Below are 16915 nucleotides of genomic sequence, written 5' to 3'. Positions count from 1 at the left end.
TTAATTTAATCATTCAATGTCCAAAATAATATTAAGTATTATCAATCAAAATCCCCATATTGATCCTAAATGTAATCTAAGTGGATACCATAAACTGTCAGCTGAATGAAAAGAGCTATGAAGCATCTTCACTCAAGAGCATTGCTTTATACTGTATGTTTGTGTGCTTGTATGGTTGGATGTGGAAGGGTGTGTGAGTGTGATTGTGCATCCATGGCTGGAACCTGAAATATGTCAACTCAGCACTCTCCAATGACCCCTGACCTCTGTTATAGACACATCATTGAATCCTACTACTCACTGCTCCGGTTCTCAGGGCAACGAGCCTCCATACCAGGCTCCTGATTGGTGGTATGCAGGCCCAAATGATAAACACACTAAACATAAACGTCTGATTGCAGCCAAACACGATGAGTATGAAAGCAAGAAGGTACTTTAGATTTCACAGTGGTCAATTTTCCCTAACCATTGCCATGCATCAATCACCTGGAAGAGTACAGCTCTGTGAAATTACAGCCCCAAAACCCACAATTTGACATCCCTGAAGCAGGAAGGAAGATGGGTGGTGGGAGAGGGGCGCGTGTGATGGTGTCCGTCCATCATTTATTAACTGTGCCAATACTGCCACTGACTTCACGCAAGTGTGGAATTCAGACCTATATAGCCCTGTGCCCACAAATCCTAAAAATACACTACATAATACAAAATATAATACATTTTGCAGTCCTACGGACTACTGTATGTACGGAGCTGAGTTATGCACGTTACTCCAAAATAGCAATTTGACCCTCAAAAAACAATTAATTAATAGACCCTCACAAACCAAACCAATAAATCCATTCTTTGCCCTCACCTGTCACATTAACATATTTTTACACCTAGGGTGGAGAGGAATGGAGGAGGAGGTATATTTATAACAATCCCTGGTCCAGCGAGCTCTAACAGCCCTCTCTACCGTGTTGGTGTTATGATGAGGGAATCCTTTAGTGGGAGGGAATGTGAGGTATGCTGGGGCAGGACTTGGTTATGGATCCTAAGTTGCATTTGTCTGTGATGGGGACAACTCCAAACCCAATAAAATAAATCAATACAGTAATGAACAGCAAACTACATAACAGATTTACCACACTACCCATCCCCACACAATACCACCCCCAACAGCCCCTTGAACAACAGACTGGTCTCTTGTTACTGTGCTCTGTAGAAGTCTGTTTTCTGAGGTTTATCTCCCAGTCAGATTTGGCTGGCACCAGATAATGAGCTTGTTGATGGCGTTTGTCATCATCATTCTATAAAGATGTTTATATTCCTCATAACAAAATACCCAGCTGCAGTACCTACAACAGGCTTACATGGAGGCACTAAAAAAGCAAATACAAAATTATTTCTGACAAAGGAAATGACCCATAACCTAACTATTAAGAATTATCACGGGAAATGAAGAAATGAAACATGTTCAACCCCCCCTCTTATTTCCATTTCTGATTCTAAATTTGTAACGACTGGGCAGATACCTGTCCTGGTCAGAGTTATTGGGGAGGAGCGGGAAATTAATATTTGTAGAACGATTACAGACAGAGAGAGGCAGATGGGAAAAGGAGCAAGTGACTATTACGGGAAATTATACTGAACGAGGTTTAAGGGCATTGCAATGTGTATCAAACAAACCGAGCCTTTGTTCTACTTCGTCCAAGTTTAACTTTGATGTCCTGAACGATAAGGTAACATTTATGTCGTCTTAACGTCAGCTTTTAACCTACCTGCTACCTGACTGAAAGACGTCGATGTCGGGGGTTGAACGGTGTAGTACTGTAGCCCAGTCAGTACAGCGTCAGGGTGGCGCCCATACCTAACAGAAACCTACCTTGTTTGTACAGTAGGGTAGGCCTACATATATATATATTCACCTTGATAAACGCTGGTTTCTACTCCTCCTCCTTTCTGTGCAGTACTGGACTGCAGACCAAACTGTACATAGGAGTCATACAGGTGGTCGAGGCGGGCTAGGAAGCAGAGACAGTGGATCAGAGAAAGTGGTGAGCAGGTGAGACTACTGCACATTTTTACCTTTCGTTTTAGCTGTAGAATTAAACTTCACTCCCCTCTTTATTTCTCAAACACTTATCGGTCGTTGACGGTAATAAATAACTGCTGTTATGCGACCGTTTATCCTGAACCTGTGTTTGTAGAACCCCGAGGAAGTTTACAGAATAGGCTCGTGTTCAAAGTGACATTGATTTATGGGAGGTTACTGTATCCTACTCATTATAATCAATGTAATAACTTTCATAGTGTGCATCTAGTTTTCATGCAGATGGATATTAGGTAGCCTGTAACTTAGAGCATAACACATAAAGTGATTCAGCTTGCTATGGATAATCAGATATCCACAATCAGGAGCTGCAAAGGTATCTCATCATCTGTGGTCAAATATTGTCACCGAAAGATATGGTAGGGAGGAAGATCATAGGCCAACACTCCAGCTCCCAGTCCTAACCCCTGGTCTGCTGACTGAGATTTTAGTACAGGGAACAAGGCAAGTTGAGATAAAAATGGAAGGAAAATTACAGTAGTTATGCAAATAATGACATTCATGAACATTCACTGAAGTATACAGTTTTCCAGGAGTTTGGTCTTTCTCTATACCCATTTCTAACTTCTTCCTTATATTTGCTGTTCGGTTCACACGATACCTTGTTCCTGTTTTATTACTGCTTGACACCAGAGCAGCTCTCTGTGTTGTGCATGGCCCTCTGCCACTCCACTGGCCACAGGGTCAGGGCGAGCAGATTACTGACACCATTTCACACATTCCACTGGGATTAGGAAGCTACTCAAATGAACATTGAAAGGGGGACCTCCTGTTCAATCACTTTCAGTCACAGTTAAGATTTTTTAGATTGATTAGGGAATCCCCAATGTATATGTAGGACTATTCTATGACATGAGGCTTTGGCTGGAAAATAGCCCTTATACATCCATCTTACTTTTGTCTGTTAACTGTGACATGAGTTGGACAAAATGTACCATCACTCTTAGGTTTGTGGACCCTGCTGGCACTTATTTGCAAATGTTCCCAATCAATGGCACTGTTTGGATTACCTCACGACTCCAACTGAATTGTTCCGTAGCTCTACCGTTCGCTATAGAGTTCAGTCTGAGACAGCCATCATTGAAGTCATTTGTGGTGATGTCAAAAGGAGGTGTGTTGTACAAAACAAAGTCATCAGCTATTGGATCATCTCTAACCACTCAGAATTTCAAAGCCAATGACACATTTTCAAACGCTGCTTTACCCACGTGTGTTCTGGCTCTGGTTCAACCCGGTTTCTGGGACCAATAATACGGTCTAAAATGAATTTCCCGTCTGGAAATCTTCAGAGAGGTACTCCGATACAGACTCGTTGCAGAGAAGCCACCTACGTCCATGGGTGTGGCGTAGCGTTTGGTTGGAGCAAGGAGTTTGGGTAGCCAGGCAACTGTTTAAACATCTAAAAGGTTTCCATGGCCTCTGTCTGTGGGCTTAGTTAGTATAAGTTTAATCAGCTCCTGGTTGGTATTTAGCCCCACTGCTGTGTGTGTGTCACTAACCTAAGGGGTTCAAGAGATCTGCAAGTCTTGGCCCCAAGCAGCCCTGTTCTGCTCTGAGGAGCTAGTGTCTGGAGAGGGGCCCCTGCCAAAGCCCAAAAACACTGTATCAATATGTCTTTGATATTTGAGATTCTCTCTGGGGTTGTGATTCGAACTTAATCATGTTCCTTGACTGAAATCACCCCCTTGTTTCCTCCTGACATGGGACTTGGGACTTGTATTATTGATTAGTCTCTCAATTACATCTGGCTTTGGTTCAGCTTACAGTGGGACTCCAGACAGCTGTTCAGCTCCAATGTAAAGAGATAATTGAAGATAAGCCCCTGTCTGTCAAATAATGTAATGTACCCTTGGCAAAACCATGTGATTAAAGCTGTCTGATGGAATAACACATGACTCACAGTTGAGGCCTCATCTGTCTTCACAGAAGATGTCATCTTAACTCTTTGATAAAGGGATCTTTAGGAAATCCATTTAATTATCAGTAAAGTCACAGTCGCACACACACATACTCGCACAGACGCACGCAAATGCACACCCTCTGATGATCTGAGCTGATGCTCATCTCCAGGGAAATGCCTGATTGCGTCTGAAATATATCTCACTAATAACGGGAAACCATTCAAACTTGTGGCCACACCCCTTTGTGAAGGAGCTGTCAAAATACTCTGCCTGTCTCCCATGTAAGCTGTCCAAGCCGTTGTCTTCTCCTGGTAACTCTGAATAAAGACAAATTAATAGAATAATACACATATGCCCACCCTGATGTTCTGGAAATGAAGTCTCACTATCTTCTCTCTTGGTGACTGAACAACTGATATGCATTATGGCGTTGTGCATACACTTAGAATTCACCAGCTTCAGTTATAATCCATTTGACAGAAAGTCAGAGGCAGTAGTCTTTAAGCTACATGTCCCTAAAGTGCCTTCAACTTCAGCCCAGACACAGAGCACATCTTTGAAAATGTCTTGAATATTTATCATTGTAATGAGCCATAGTTCAACAAATTATTACAAAGAGATAGGAGAATGTACAGGTAATGGCCAAACTATCGGAAACACTTGAGTAAATGAGGGATACAAAGTATATTGAAAGCAAGTGCTTCCACACAGGTGTGGTTCCTGAGTTAATTAAGCATTTAACATCCCATCATTCTTAGGGTCATGTATGAAAATGCTGGGCAGGCCATTATTTTGGCGATGCCGCCTGTAACGATCAGGAAGGGCCGCATACTGTTTCAGCTCCCAATTCACTGCTTTACTGACTACGTTTCGATCCAAAACGGATCTTCGTCAGGTCAAACAGAATGAGTGCTCACTCCCCAGAATGCACACATTTCACCTCATATGACCATTACACACATGACGCATGGTGGGTGTGGAAACTAATCAATTCACTTTTGAATTAATCCCAGAGGTACATGTGGTCATAAAGGATGATGTACGTACAAATGGGTTCAAGGTAAAACCTAGGCAACAGTAAAAAAAAAAAAAAACATGTTGGAAACTGTTGGAACACGTGCCCATGTGATCATTACACGCAGGACGCACGGTGGCCGTAGAAATAATTCCAATGACCTAGTTCAACGTGTGTACCTTTCAACAACGTGTGTACCTTTAATCATTTCATATCAATGAGATGGGCACATGTTACATAATCCAATATATATGTACAAAATGAGATCTAGAAGGCAGGACAATGGCTATGCCCCCATAGGATGACAATACCCCCATCCACAGGACACGTGTGGTCACTGAATGGCTTGATGAGCATGAAAACAATGTAAACCATATGCCACGGCCGTCTCAGTCACCAGATCTCAACCAGATTGAACACTTATGGGAGATTCTGGATTGGTGCCTGAGACAGTGTTTTCTACCACTATCAACAATACACCAAATTATGGAATTTCTCGTGGAAGAACGGTGTCGCTGCTCTCCAATAGAGTTGCAGACACTTGTAGAATCTATGCCAAGGTGCACTGAAGCTGTTCTGGTTTGTTTTGGCCCAACACCCTTTTAAGACACTTTATGTTGGTGTTTCCTTTATTTTGGCAGTTACCTGTATATTGTATTACTTATTCTGTATGTGGTAGTGGTGGTCTTGTCTCTACCTTGCAGCGGCTTAGTTTGCTTGCATTGAGACGCTGGATCTGATACAGATCATTACCGTTAAGGGGAATGGAAGGACACAAACAAGTTGTTGTATGTCTGTCATACAGATACACTCTGTCTGCATCATTGAAGACTTGGGCCAATTAGGCTACTGTGGAGATCGGCACAGAAAGATATTTCTGTCACGATCGTTGGAAGCATACTCGGCCCAACGTGCAGCGTGATCTGGGTTCCACATATTTTTTATTTAAAGTAAGTGAACCACGCAACAAATCAATAAAGAATAAACAAAATGTGACGACAATGGAGTGCTAACATGCAACTACACATAAACAATATCCCACAAACACAGGTGGGAAAAATGCTACTTAAATATGATCCCCAATTAGAGACAACGATTACCAACGATGATTTTAATTGGGAGTCATACAAATCACCAACATAGAAAGACTAAACTAGAACCCCACATAGAAAATATAAACTAGAATACCCCCCAGTCATGCCCTGACCTACTATACCATAGAGAAACAAAGGCTCTCTATGGTCAGGGCATGACAGTACCCCCCCCCCAAGTTGCGGACTCCCGCCACAAAACCTGAAACCAAATGGGGAGGGTAGTGAGGGTGATTAGTGTCAGTGGTGACTCTGGTGCGGGGCGAAGTACTTGCTCATCCCGCGGATCCACCAGCATCGGGGGTGGCTCTGGTGCGGGCCCGAAGAACCCGCGGATCCAGCCATGGACCCAGGCTGAACACTGTGCCTGGACTGGACCTCGATGCCGAGGAAGGCTCCTGCCATGGAGCGGGACTGGACACTGGCCCTGGCCTGGACATCAGTGCAGAGGAAGGCTCCTGCCATGGAGCGGGACTGGACACTGGCCCTGGCCTGGACATCAATGCAGAGGAAGACTCCTGCCATGGAGCGGGACTGGACACTGGCCCTGGCCTGGACATCAGTGCAGAGGAAGACTCCTGCCATGGAGCGGGACTGGACACTGGCCCTGGCCTGGACATCAGTGCAGAGGAAGACTCCTGCCATGGAGCGGACTGGACACCGGCCCTGGCCTGGACATCAGTGCAGAGGAAGACTCCTGCCATGGAGCGGACTGGACACTGGCCCTGGCCTGGACATCAGTGCAGAGGAAGACTCCTGCCATGGAGTGGGACTGGACGCCGTGTCTGGACTGGGCCTCGGCACAGAGGAGGGCTCTGGCCATGGAGCTGGACTGGATGCCGTGTTTGGATTGGACATCGCCGCAGAGGAAGAATCCGGCCTTGGAGCTGGACTGAACGCCGTGCCCGGACTGGGCCCCGATGCAGATGAAGGCTCCGGCCTTGGAGCTGGACTGAACGCCGTGCCCGGACTGGGCCCCGATGCAGAGGAAGGCTTCGGCCTTGGAGCTGGAGGTTCCGGACCGTGGACTGTCGTAGGAGGTTTCGGACCATGGACTGTCGTAGGAGTTTTCGGACCATGGACCATCGCAGGAGGTTCCGGACTGTGGACCGTCTCAGAAGGTTCCGGACTATGGACTGTCTCAGTAGGTTCCGGACTGTGGACCGTCGTTGGAGGTTCCAGACTGTGGACCGTTGTTGGATGTGAAACGTGAAACGTCGCCTGAAGCTCTGGACTGTGAACCGACGCCGGAAGCTCTGGACTGGGAATCGTTGCTGGAAGCTCTGGACTGGGACAACGATTACCAACGATGATTTTAATTGGGAGTCATACAAATCACCAACAGAGAAAGACTAAACTAGAACCCCACATAGAAAATATAAACTAGAATACCCCTCAGTCACACCCTGACCTACTATACCATAGAGAAACAAAGGCTCTCTATGGTCAGGGCGTGACAATTTCAGATGATCCTGGATTTAAACCTGGAGATGTCTTTTTATTTCTGGAAGGAAAATCGTCGTATATCAATCGCAGCTCTAATCGTAACCCAGTTGAAGACACAACAGAAGTTGCCATGCAGACGGTATATGATTATGTCATGGAGCTTGTCAGGGAAGAGGCTCCTGTGTTTCCAGTAGTGTATGTTTGAAGTTCTCAGGGGATTATAAAGTATTTGAAGTGGGATTTTAATCATTACATAGCTATACTGATTCCTTCTGTTGGGGATGTCACTTTTGGGTGGTCTGTCTCCTTCCCAGCCGTACTGTATGGAGAGGACTATTTGATCAGGGGGAATCTAGACAGGTTATTGGTCATAGTTTTACTTACAGTAGAAAGAGTCAAAGTTCATTAAGTACAAACAGGTTAACAATGACATACAATCTGTAGGCCACTAGTTTGTTCAAGGACTCACAGCAGTATATTTGGGTTAGTGATAGATATCAGGTCTCAGGTCAGCTCTGGAAAGGGGTTTAAATGTCCTGAGGGTCATCCAGAGACTAAACACTGATCCTAATCACTCAGCATTTTACTCCTTTACTATTAATGTTTCATTGACGTTGTTTCAGTGTTGAATTTGGACCATGTTGTCTGTGAAGGTTGCCACGCTGAGTCACGTGCCTTTATAAAGAGAGAGACTCTTCCATCATGACCTAATGTGAGTGAGCAGCAACCTGATGTTGCCAAGCTCTGTCGTACTTGGCCTGCTGTCACTCCTTTTGCCTCTGCCTGTCCTTTTACTTTTGATCTGATGGCCGCATACAGAATGGATCATCTTTGTCATTTATCGAGAAGGTCAGTTAAAGAAATAAGTCAGACTGCATAATTAGTTATTTTAGGTGTTAACCTTTCTTTGAATTATGTCGCAGTGAACATTGACCCAGGACAGTTAAAGTGGCAAAATGTAACTTTTTGGGCGACCTGAAAAATTCACACTGAAATGTGAGTTATAGGTCTGTCATTCTACTTGAAAGCAAGTCTTTGAAGCAGTAGATCTGTTCTATGTGCACTATTTCTATGCTTGTTCTTCAGTTTAGTTTTTGCATTTTTTACTTTTGGTTTTGTACAACAGCTTCAAACAGCTGAAAATACAATATTTTTGCTTATGGAAAATATATTTAACAGCGGTTTAGATGGTACAATGATTCTAGCTTATTTTGCCACATAACTATTATGGTTTTAGCAACCAGGAAATGGCTGAGCGATTTCTGCTTAGTGCACCTTTAAAGAAATGTGTTATTGAATGGTTGCCTATGCACTGCTGCTATCGAAACGAGTTCATTATGATGTGTACATTTCATTCAGTACTGTTATGAAGCATTATTTGTCCATGAAAACACAGCTGGTATTCCGTCTACATGACACACACACACACACACACACACACACACACACACACACACACACACACACACACACACACACACACACACACACACACACACACACACACACACACACACACACACACACACACACACACACACACACGCACACGGCAAGGCTTATCATTATTGTGTTCTAGGATATGAAAGCCAGGGATTATTTTGTCTAGTGTCCCCAGGTTACTTTATCTTTCATCTGACTTTTACTGGGGAGGCATAGCGGTGAGCTCTGTTCCAACCACATGTCTCCCTCCTATTAAAATATGTATGTGTGTCAGTGTGTGTGTGTGTGCGTGTGCACTGAGTATACTGAACTGAACTGAAGTATGACAGTATTATCTGGATTTGTATTTAAGTAACTGTCCAGTGAAAATGTCACTTTTTAAAGTTCATATTCTGTTAACATACCCAAATAATGCTGTTGACTCATATTTTTGTTCAAAGCATACATTTGAGAAAAAAACACTTAAAAACTTGTATCTCAAACATACCTGAGGAAGACGAGCTGGCCAATCAGTGGTCTACTCGCATGAATATTTTTAATGACCGGTATACACCCACAGTATTCTGTTGTTGGGGTACGCCCACACCATGCCAACACAGAAGAGCTGTTTTTTAACATACTTCATAAAAAATACAAAAAATTGTAAGGAAAACTATTTCACTCATATTGCAATTAATTATAGGCAATATTTCATAGAAATCTGGAAAAACTGGACAGTTACTTTAAGACCCTCCGTGTTTTTCACTCAACTGTAGTCTAGGCCAGAGGCCTGGACATGTTCTTGGAAGTTCAGGATAAAAGACTAGCAGAAAGAATCTAGTGTTGAGGGGGTTTTGACCTGTGTGTTCGCTGTGCTTTACCGTACCACCACCACCCTTAGGATGGATGTCTTTCAATACCTATTTTGACGGAAGGATGAATGAGGTCATGTATTGCTCTTTTATTCAAAGTGGAGAGCTCCTCTATGGAGCCATTGAATTGGCATTTTGATTCACAGAGAGGATGTAGTTGGCTATGTTATCCTCTCCCCACTAGTCTTTAAACAGGTGAGCTATAGACATCTCTGTCTTGATTGGGACTCGATCGGGTTACCATTATGTTCTCAATGTGAACACACACACACATCCACTTTTTGGCACAAAAAAAACACATGCAAGATCAAGATCAGACCATAGCGACATGCTTATAAAATCACTTTTCCTCAGGTTCTGAATCTGCTGCGGTTGTCCCGCATCGGACTCCATCGCAGTGCCCTTTCATAGAGAGGGTCAAAGGTCATGTAACCACAGAGCAGTGAATGTGAGGGCGGCTTTGTTCCGTTGTGTGGTTTCTGTGGTTTGGCTGGTTGACACACAACCTTACAGCCATCTCATACAAAGGTTTAACCCTTTAACCCAGTGGTCACCAACAGGTTGATCGCGATCAAAGTTGATTGCAGCAAAGGTGATACTGTGAGATTTCAAAACTTTTAAAACCATGACTTGAGATAAACTGTCAATGAATACAGCCATGTGCTGCTGTTGTTCTCAGTGAGTTCATGTTTAAGTGCTTACTCAGCGCTGTCCGCACTTTTTTTTCAACACTTTTATAAGTCATGAACATGTTTGTTCTTCCCTACTTCCACTCGTGCTGCAACCAGCACTTCAGCTGTAATGAATGAGTAGGAAAGTGTATCGATAGGCTTGCTCCGTTATTATTAGCAGAGGAATATTTCACCTTCTCTGTTCATAGGAGTAACAACATGGATTTGTGTGGTGCGACTACAGTTTCGCCATCAGCTGGAAGACGGTGTCCCTTTTTGCCCAGCGTCAGCAGAGGAAAGGGAGAGCGGAGGGATGTTGAGAGGCGGACCCTCAGTCTGCTGCTCTAACCCTCCGCTGAGACTGACCATCAGATGCGCAGGCATCCATCAGCGCAGTAAAATACAAATTAAAAAGAACATTTTTTAAATGTATGCTCACTCAGCTGTGCCTCACAAGTAATACAACAACTGATCTATTACCGGTGTGATCATATCGTCTACCTCAAAATGTTTATATCAATTTTTTTTTAATGGCCCAAACAACAGTGGATTGGCAGAGCAATTCAAGTAAAGCTAATATGCGGTGATAATGTATTGGGCCTACAGCCTAGCCTACTGCACAAACCTCATTGCTACAGAACTGTTGCATAGACTTACATTTTTTAACTCATATAAAATACCAAATCTGAGCGGTAGATCTCAGCTTGCATTTGGACTCAGAAAGTGATCTTGACTCAGAAAAGGTTGGTGACCACTGCTTTAGCCCTCAACCGGCTGGTAGAGCATGTTTGGCAATCGAGTTAGAAGTAGATATGAAAAAAAATCTTCACCTTAACTTGATTGGTCAACTCCCCCAGCCCTCCTGCAGCAATTAACATAATTTGTATCCATCGTTTTGGGTTGCTGCAGTTCAGTGTTGTGGCACTCTGACTTTGCCCACTCAGAGGTCTGTAAGAAAACTCCAAATCAGTCACCAAAGATATGGGATAAACGGCAGGAATTCAGTTGGTGATGGATAAATATTTCACATTTCCTGTTAGTAGAGACCTTGAAGAGTAGAAATATGAAAATAAATATTTAAAATGTAAAAAGGATAAAAAGCCATATATATTTTAAATGTGCTCATCCAGGGGATTGATATGTCAGTGACAAGTATGTTGAACTAATATGGTATGTATATTTTCTATAAAAAAATATTTTGGTGAAAAATAGGATTGAATTGTTGAAACTACACTATATTAGGCGACATAAATTGACCCATGGAGTCATTTAATCAATATTCAGAAGGGACTTTAAGTTCGCCTATAAAAGAACGCCTATAACAGTAATTAAAGATGGCACTTTGTAATTTAGTATCTAAAAATGCAGTCTGAATATGTGGGAAGGATGGTGGAAGAACCTGGATAATTTGAAATGTAAGAAAACCATTTTGATAGACATTGCACTATATACACTAAACATATTAATTTCAATGTAATTGAATATTCATGTTTGGATGTGCACAATTATCATAACTACTCATTTAATGATGCTTACCTACCTAAAAAAGGCATTGAAGCAGACCTAAAGTCATTTTTGTAGTATTATTGAGAAGAACAAAAATATAATGCAAATTGCCATTCTAATATGGCATTGCTGGTATGACCCTCTTTTGACTTCTCAACAGCCTGGTAGAGCTCTGTTAGTCCTCAAATAAACATAAAGTTTAACAAAAATATTGGAAGTTCTTATTTGAGTTGTTAGTAATAGTAATTTAATGTTCGACATGTTTATGAAGAAGAGACAGTTAAAGGGTTAGGCATGGTATATGAGAGTCCCTCCCACCTGGAACGAGGATTTCATTATATTGAAAACCACAGTTTCTCTGACTTTGTCAGAGTTTAGTCAACTACTGAATGTCCTATTGATCGAGACTTACTGTATCAACTTAAAGTTGTTGTGCCACATTATGCTAAAGTAACACAGTTCAACCTTATCTTCTTACTTCATCCAGTGAAAATATAGAGCATGTTTTTATTTTCTCTCCTCATTTCAACTTCTTAGTTAGTTAAGCTGTAATTCCTACGTCATGTAGTGCACAGGGACAACCCTGTCTGCAACAGGAAGTACTTATGCCACAAACTCAGCAGGTCATTTTTCCCTGGACCGGAGGTCCTGTGTTGTCTCTCTGGTGGTCAGTTTGGATGCTCCCCTCTCCGGGAGCAGGGAGGGGGGTGTCCCTGCACCGACGGCCCAGGGACAGCCAACACAGCACCCAAACCCCTCCCTCCCTCTCTCCTTCCCTCCTTCCTACCCTCCATCCCAACTCAACCCCCCCACCCCACACACACACACAAAAAGTGGGGCAGTGCATTCCGCCTGCCTAGAGACCATTTCCCCTTTCACACAGTGGCTCTCAGAGTGACAGCTGAATTTGAATAAGAATCGCTGTCCACACTGCGCGCACAGACACACACACACACACACGCACACTAAAAGTGAACCAGCCTGCAGAAAGCTTCTCACCACAGAGAGGACTGAGTTTACTTGCGTGGCTGTGTGAGTACTTAGATCTTATTTATGCTATTACTCTGTATAGATACATCACTTTTCAGAAGTTGGACCTAACAGATGTTGTGTCGGATTGTTTGTCTGAACAGGTTTGATAGTGATGGGGGAATAAATTGATACAGTTACATATCGCAATACTATTTTGGATGATATTATACTGGTACTTTGACTCCAATTTGTTTTTGCTAGGTAGCGCTAGTCGGCTGTACCTGCTGTATTTTTCATCCTATAGCTTGCTCTCCATCTTTTTTTAAATAGTGAGACAATATTTTTTGCTCTTTTATTTCCAGGACCGATCAAAACACACTTTCTCATGGTCTCTCTTGTCTCTCTGCAGCAGGCATATAGTGAGCAATATGCTTGGAACATCAAATTTCAATAAAATCGCAGTATCGAATCGCAATACATATCATATCGGCACCTAAGTATCATGATAAAATGGTATCGTGAGGTCCCTGGTAGTTCCCAGACGTAAGGTTTGAGAACTTTGTCAGGTCTGCTCGTGTGTTGCACTTTAACAAAATAAAGTCTATTTGAGTCTTGTTTTGCATACAGGCACTCCATTTTTGTAAACACATAATATCAGAGATTTATGTTATTATAGTTTCATTATGGTGAATTTGTTGTACTTTATGGTAGATGTAACTATGTGAGATACTGAATTGGCTTTCTGCGGTAGATAAGTGTGTCAGGTTTCTGTGGCATATTGTCTTGTTTCTGTGGTAAACTGTCAGGTTTCTGTGGCATGTTGTCTTGTTTCTGTGGTAAACTGTCAGGTTTCTGTGGCATGTTGTCTTGTTTCTGTGGTAAACTGTCAGGTTTCTGTGGCATGTTGTCTTGTTTCTGTGGTAAACTGGCAGGTTTCTGTGGCATGTTGTCTTGTTTCTGTGGTAAACTGTCTGCTGTGTTAAAATCACGTAATTTGCTCTTAACTGTTCTCCCTGTGGTTGTTTTATGTCGGTGGGAAACTGTGGTAGTGGCATTATGATGCAGAGCTGTCCTGTCCCAGTGTTGGACACTCTTCAGCAGAGTAGAGTGGCTGCAGTGAGGGGCCCTGATCCTCTCAAGGGTTTATACCCACAGAGAGACCCACCAGCCAGCCAGCCTCCAGCCCCTCTATCCCCAGGCTGCTGTAGGTAGGGAACCAAGCAGTGATAGGGAACTCCGCAGTGCAATAGCCGCTTGTTGTTTTCTTTAACTTTTCCCCACTCTACTTGTCAATACTCAGCTTGCTGAGTTTATTGGGATTGTAACACTGCAGAGATTTTTATTTTATTGGGATTGTAACATTTTTCTCTTGTTATTCTGCATTATAGAGGAGCCATGCAGGTTTGGTCATTGGCCATATGAGAACAGCAGCACGGGGAGTTAGCTATCCCTGTACAATGGATATGACATCACTGTGTGGTACCGGCATCCCTCGGCCTCACTACTAGTACATGTTAATCTGTTACAGATGCAAATGTACAGTGTTCTGTATTGAAGGTTTGTTTGAAGGATTGCTAGTGGGATTATGTAAAAAAAAATATTTGCCATGTTAACGCATATTGAAAAAAGTATTAGAAATTGTACTATTGTCACTTGGTAGGATGTAGTACTATTTGACAACAACTTTCATTTGTTTGAGCCAAGTCAGATTAGAATAGTTGGACATCTGTAATCTGTGTTCCCACGCGCAGATCTGTAGGGAACATGCTCGGTCACATTCAGTCCTTAGAGCTGTGTTTGTGGAGACTGTGCACACACAACTCCTTTCTCTCCACAGTGTCACGACACGGTCACAGAGGCACCCCTGACCCCCTGAGGTCCAGTGTGTTAGGGTCAGCAGCACATACACACATTTCCTAATGGATTTATTGGTATAAATTGTTGGGCCCTCCAGCGTTTCAATAGAGGATCATTGTGTATTATGATGCAAAATTATGATACCAGGTCTATTTTGTCTTATTCACACATACTCTCTCCTACTCTGTGTTTCAGCCTTCCGGATGGCCTTCTGTCAAATTCGACTGACATCCGCCATGGCTGCATATCTGGGCATATTTATTTTAGGTGAGTGGAAGTTTCAGTTTGATCCTGCTCTCTGTAAACACTGTATTACAGTAGGTCTCTAAGGTGATGTATTATCTATCTTGGTGGCAGATGAGCAACACACCGCAGACAATATAGATGTAGGATCTTAGTTTGAGCCAGTTTGCTACAGCAGGAAATATAATCCTGCAACAACAGGAAATGTCAATTATTATGTGGATTATGGACATTATGGACATTTATGTAAGGGTTGGTACGTTTGTCGTAATTTCAAAGTGAAAATGAACAACTTCAGAAGCCTTTGTTGCCCTTTCCTGCAGTCAAATGACCCAGTGGCTTCATGGGTGGAATGTTATTCATATTTTTCATAATTTCATAACTATTAAACAATCTTTTTTCCATGTCAAACGGTTTTGTTATTTCAGTCTTCTGTGATCTATATAAAGTGTAATATTGGGATGCAAACTTAAAATGTAATACATTTCAACTCTATATCTGATGGGTTACAGGTGTCTTATACACATAACCATGTGTGTGAAGTGTACACTTTTGTTTCAAAGTAGATTTGTTTAAGACTACCAAGAAACACTCAGTGTGACCCTGATTTAGCCCACTGCAGTAAAAGGTTCAACCTAAAATACACTACACATTTAAATGCCCCCCCCCCCAAAAAAACCATTACAAAATAAACAAAATAAAAATGTTTTTCCATTGCAGGAAAGTTCCCATGCAACAGGGTGATCAAATTAACATTGTACACCTGTATGTCTGTGTATTAACTCTATAGACCTTGATTCTAAACAGCCCCTCAGACATTGTGTTATTATTGGTCCTGTCAACAGACAGACATGGCTCCCCTTTCTCTCTCCTGACTCTTTTATTATCCACACTCGTGTTTTCCCTCCTCTGTCATTAACTGTTGACACACATGGCTGCGCCCTCTCTGAAGAGGTTCAATTAACAGTATTGTATGTGAGCGGCTCTGCTTTCTACTCACCGACGAAAGGTACACACAAAAGACAGGGGAAACTGTCCACCAGAGAGAGGGGCGACTAGACTACAGTCCTCTCATCACCCCCATCCAGAACCACAGCGCTCTGAGTACACAAATACTCTCAGTGTTGAAATATGTATTGTTGATGTTTGTCACTCAGAATCAGCTGCTTACCCTGAACACCAGGATGAATGTTGTATTTCATGAGTTTATTGACCATTGAAAATACTCATTTTCCAACTCTTACTTACCTGAATCAGCTATGGGCATATTATGCCGTAGACTCCCACACTGGAGGACAACAATAGTTTGAGGCATCTGGTTTTGGAAACAGGCCTTGATGACCTTGTACTATACATAAGAGCCCCACAGGCCACAACAACTCACTGTTGTCTCCACTCCTCCAGTCACACTACACTCAAAGAAATTCTGTGTTGCTGAGTTGCAGGCATTGGGTCGCTTATGGGTTGTTTTCTTTACAAAACTGCTGGGATATTGATGCTGGGTTTTTGATGCTGGGTTATGGAGGCGTGGCTTAGTACATTTGTGTAAGCCATTAAGATAGTCCTCTTTGGGTTCCCGGGAGAGTAAATGTCATCCCAGTTCATCTGTTCTGTGGTTATCACATGTATTGTTTTGCAGTGTAATGTCTGAACTTACTTTGCTCAGAACCCTGTGTTTGTGGTTCTTTCAAATCAAATCAAAAGACACTTTTATTTGTCACATGCCCCGAATACAACAAGTATAGACTTTAACGTGAAATGCTTACTTACGAGCCCATTCCCAAAAATGCAGTTAAGAAGTAGAAAATTAACAAATAGATAAAAAGA

General features: G+C 42.6%; 1 protein-coding gene across 4 annotated transcripts in view; it reads left to right on the top strand.

The window, feature by feature from the left end:
• The first annotated feature begins 1579 nt into the window (after window positions 1-1579).
• The window catches only part of lamb2l (laminin, beta 2-like), a 63331-nt gene continuing 47995 nt past the window's right edge, over window positions 1580-16915 (top strand). The window contains exons 1-3 of one of the 4 annotated variants that reach the window (XM_064923004.1): window positions 1580-1721; window positions 1950-2036; window positions 15041-15112. In XM_064923004.1, coding sequence (XP_064779076.1) covers window positions 15049-15112 — 64 coding nt within the window. In that variant the 5' untranslated portion in view covers window positions 1580-1721; window positions 1950-2036; window positions 15041-15048. Of the gene's footprint in view, window positions 1722-1949; window positions 2045-12979; window positions 13049-15040; window positions 15113-16915 lie in introns of those variants that run through there. The other 3 variants (XM_064923003.1, XM_064923006.1, XM_064923005.1) reach the window with 3 other exon arrangements.

This window comes from Oncorhynchus masou, chromosome 18 (assembly GCF_036934945.1).
Source record: "Oncorhynchus masou masou isolate Uvic2021 chromosome 18, UVic_Omas_1.1, whole genome shotgun sequence".
Lineage (NCBI taxonomy): Eukaryota > Metazoa > Chordata > Actinopteri > Salmoniformes > Salmonidae > Oncorhynchus > Oncorhynchus masou.
Note: the sequence above shows the minus strand (reverse complement) of the source record. Positions and strands in the feature narration are given on the sequence as shown.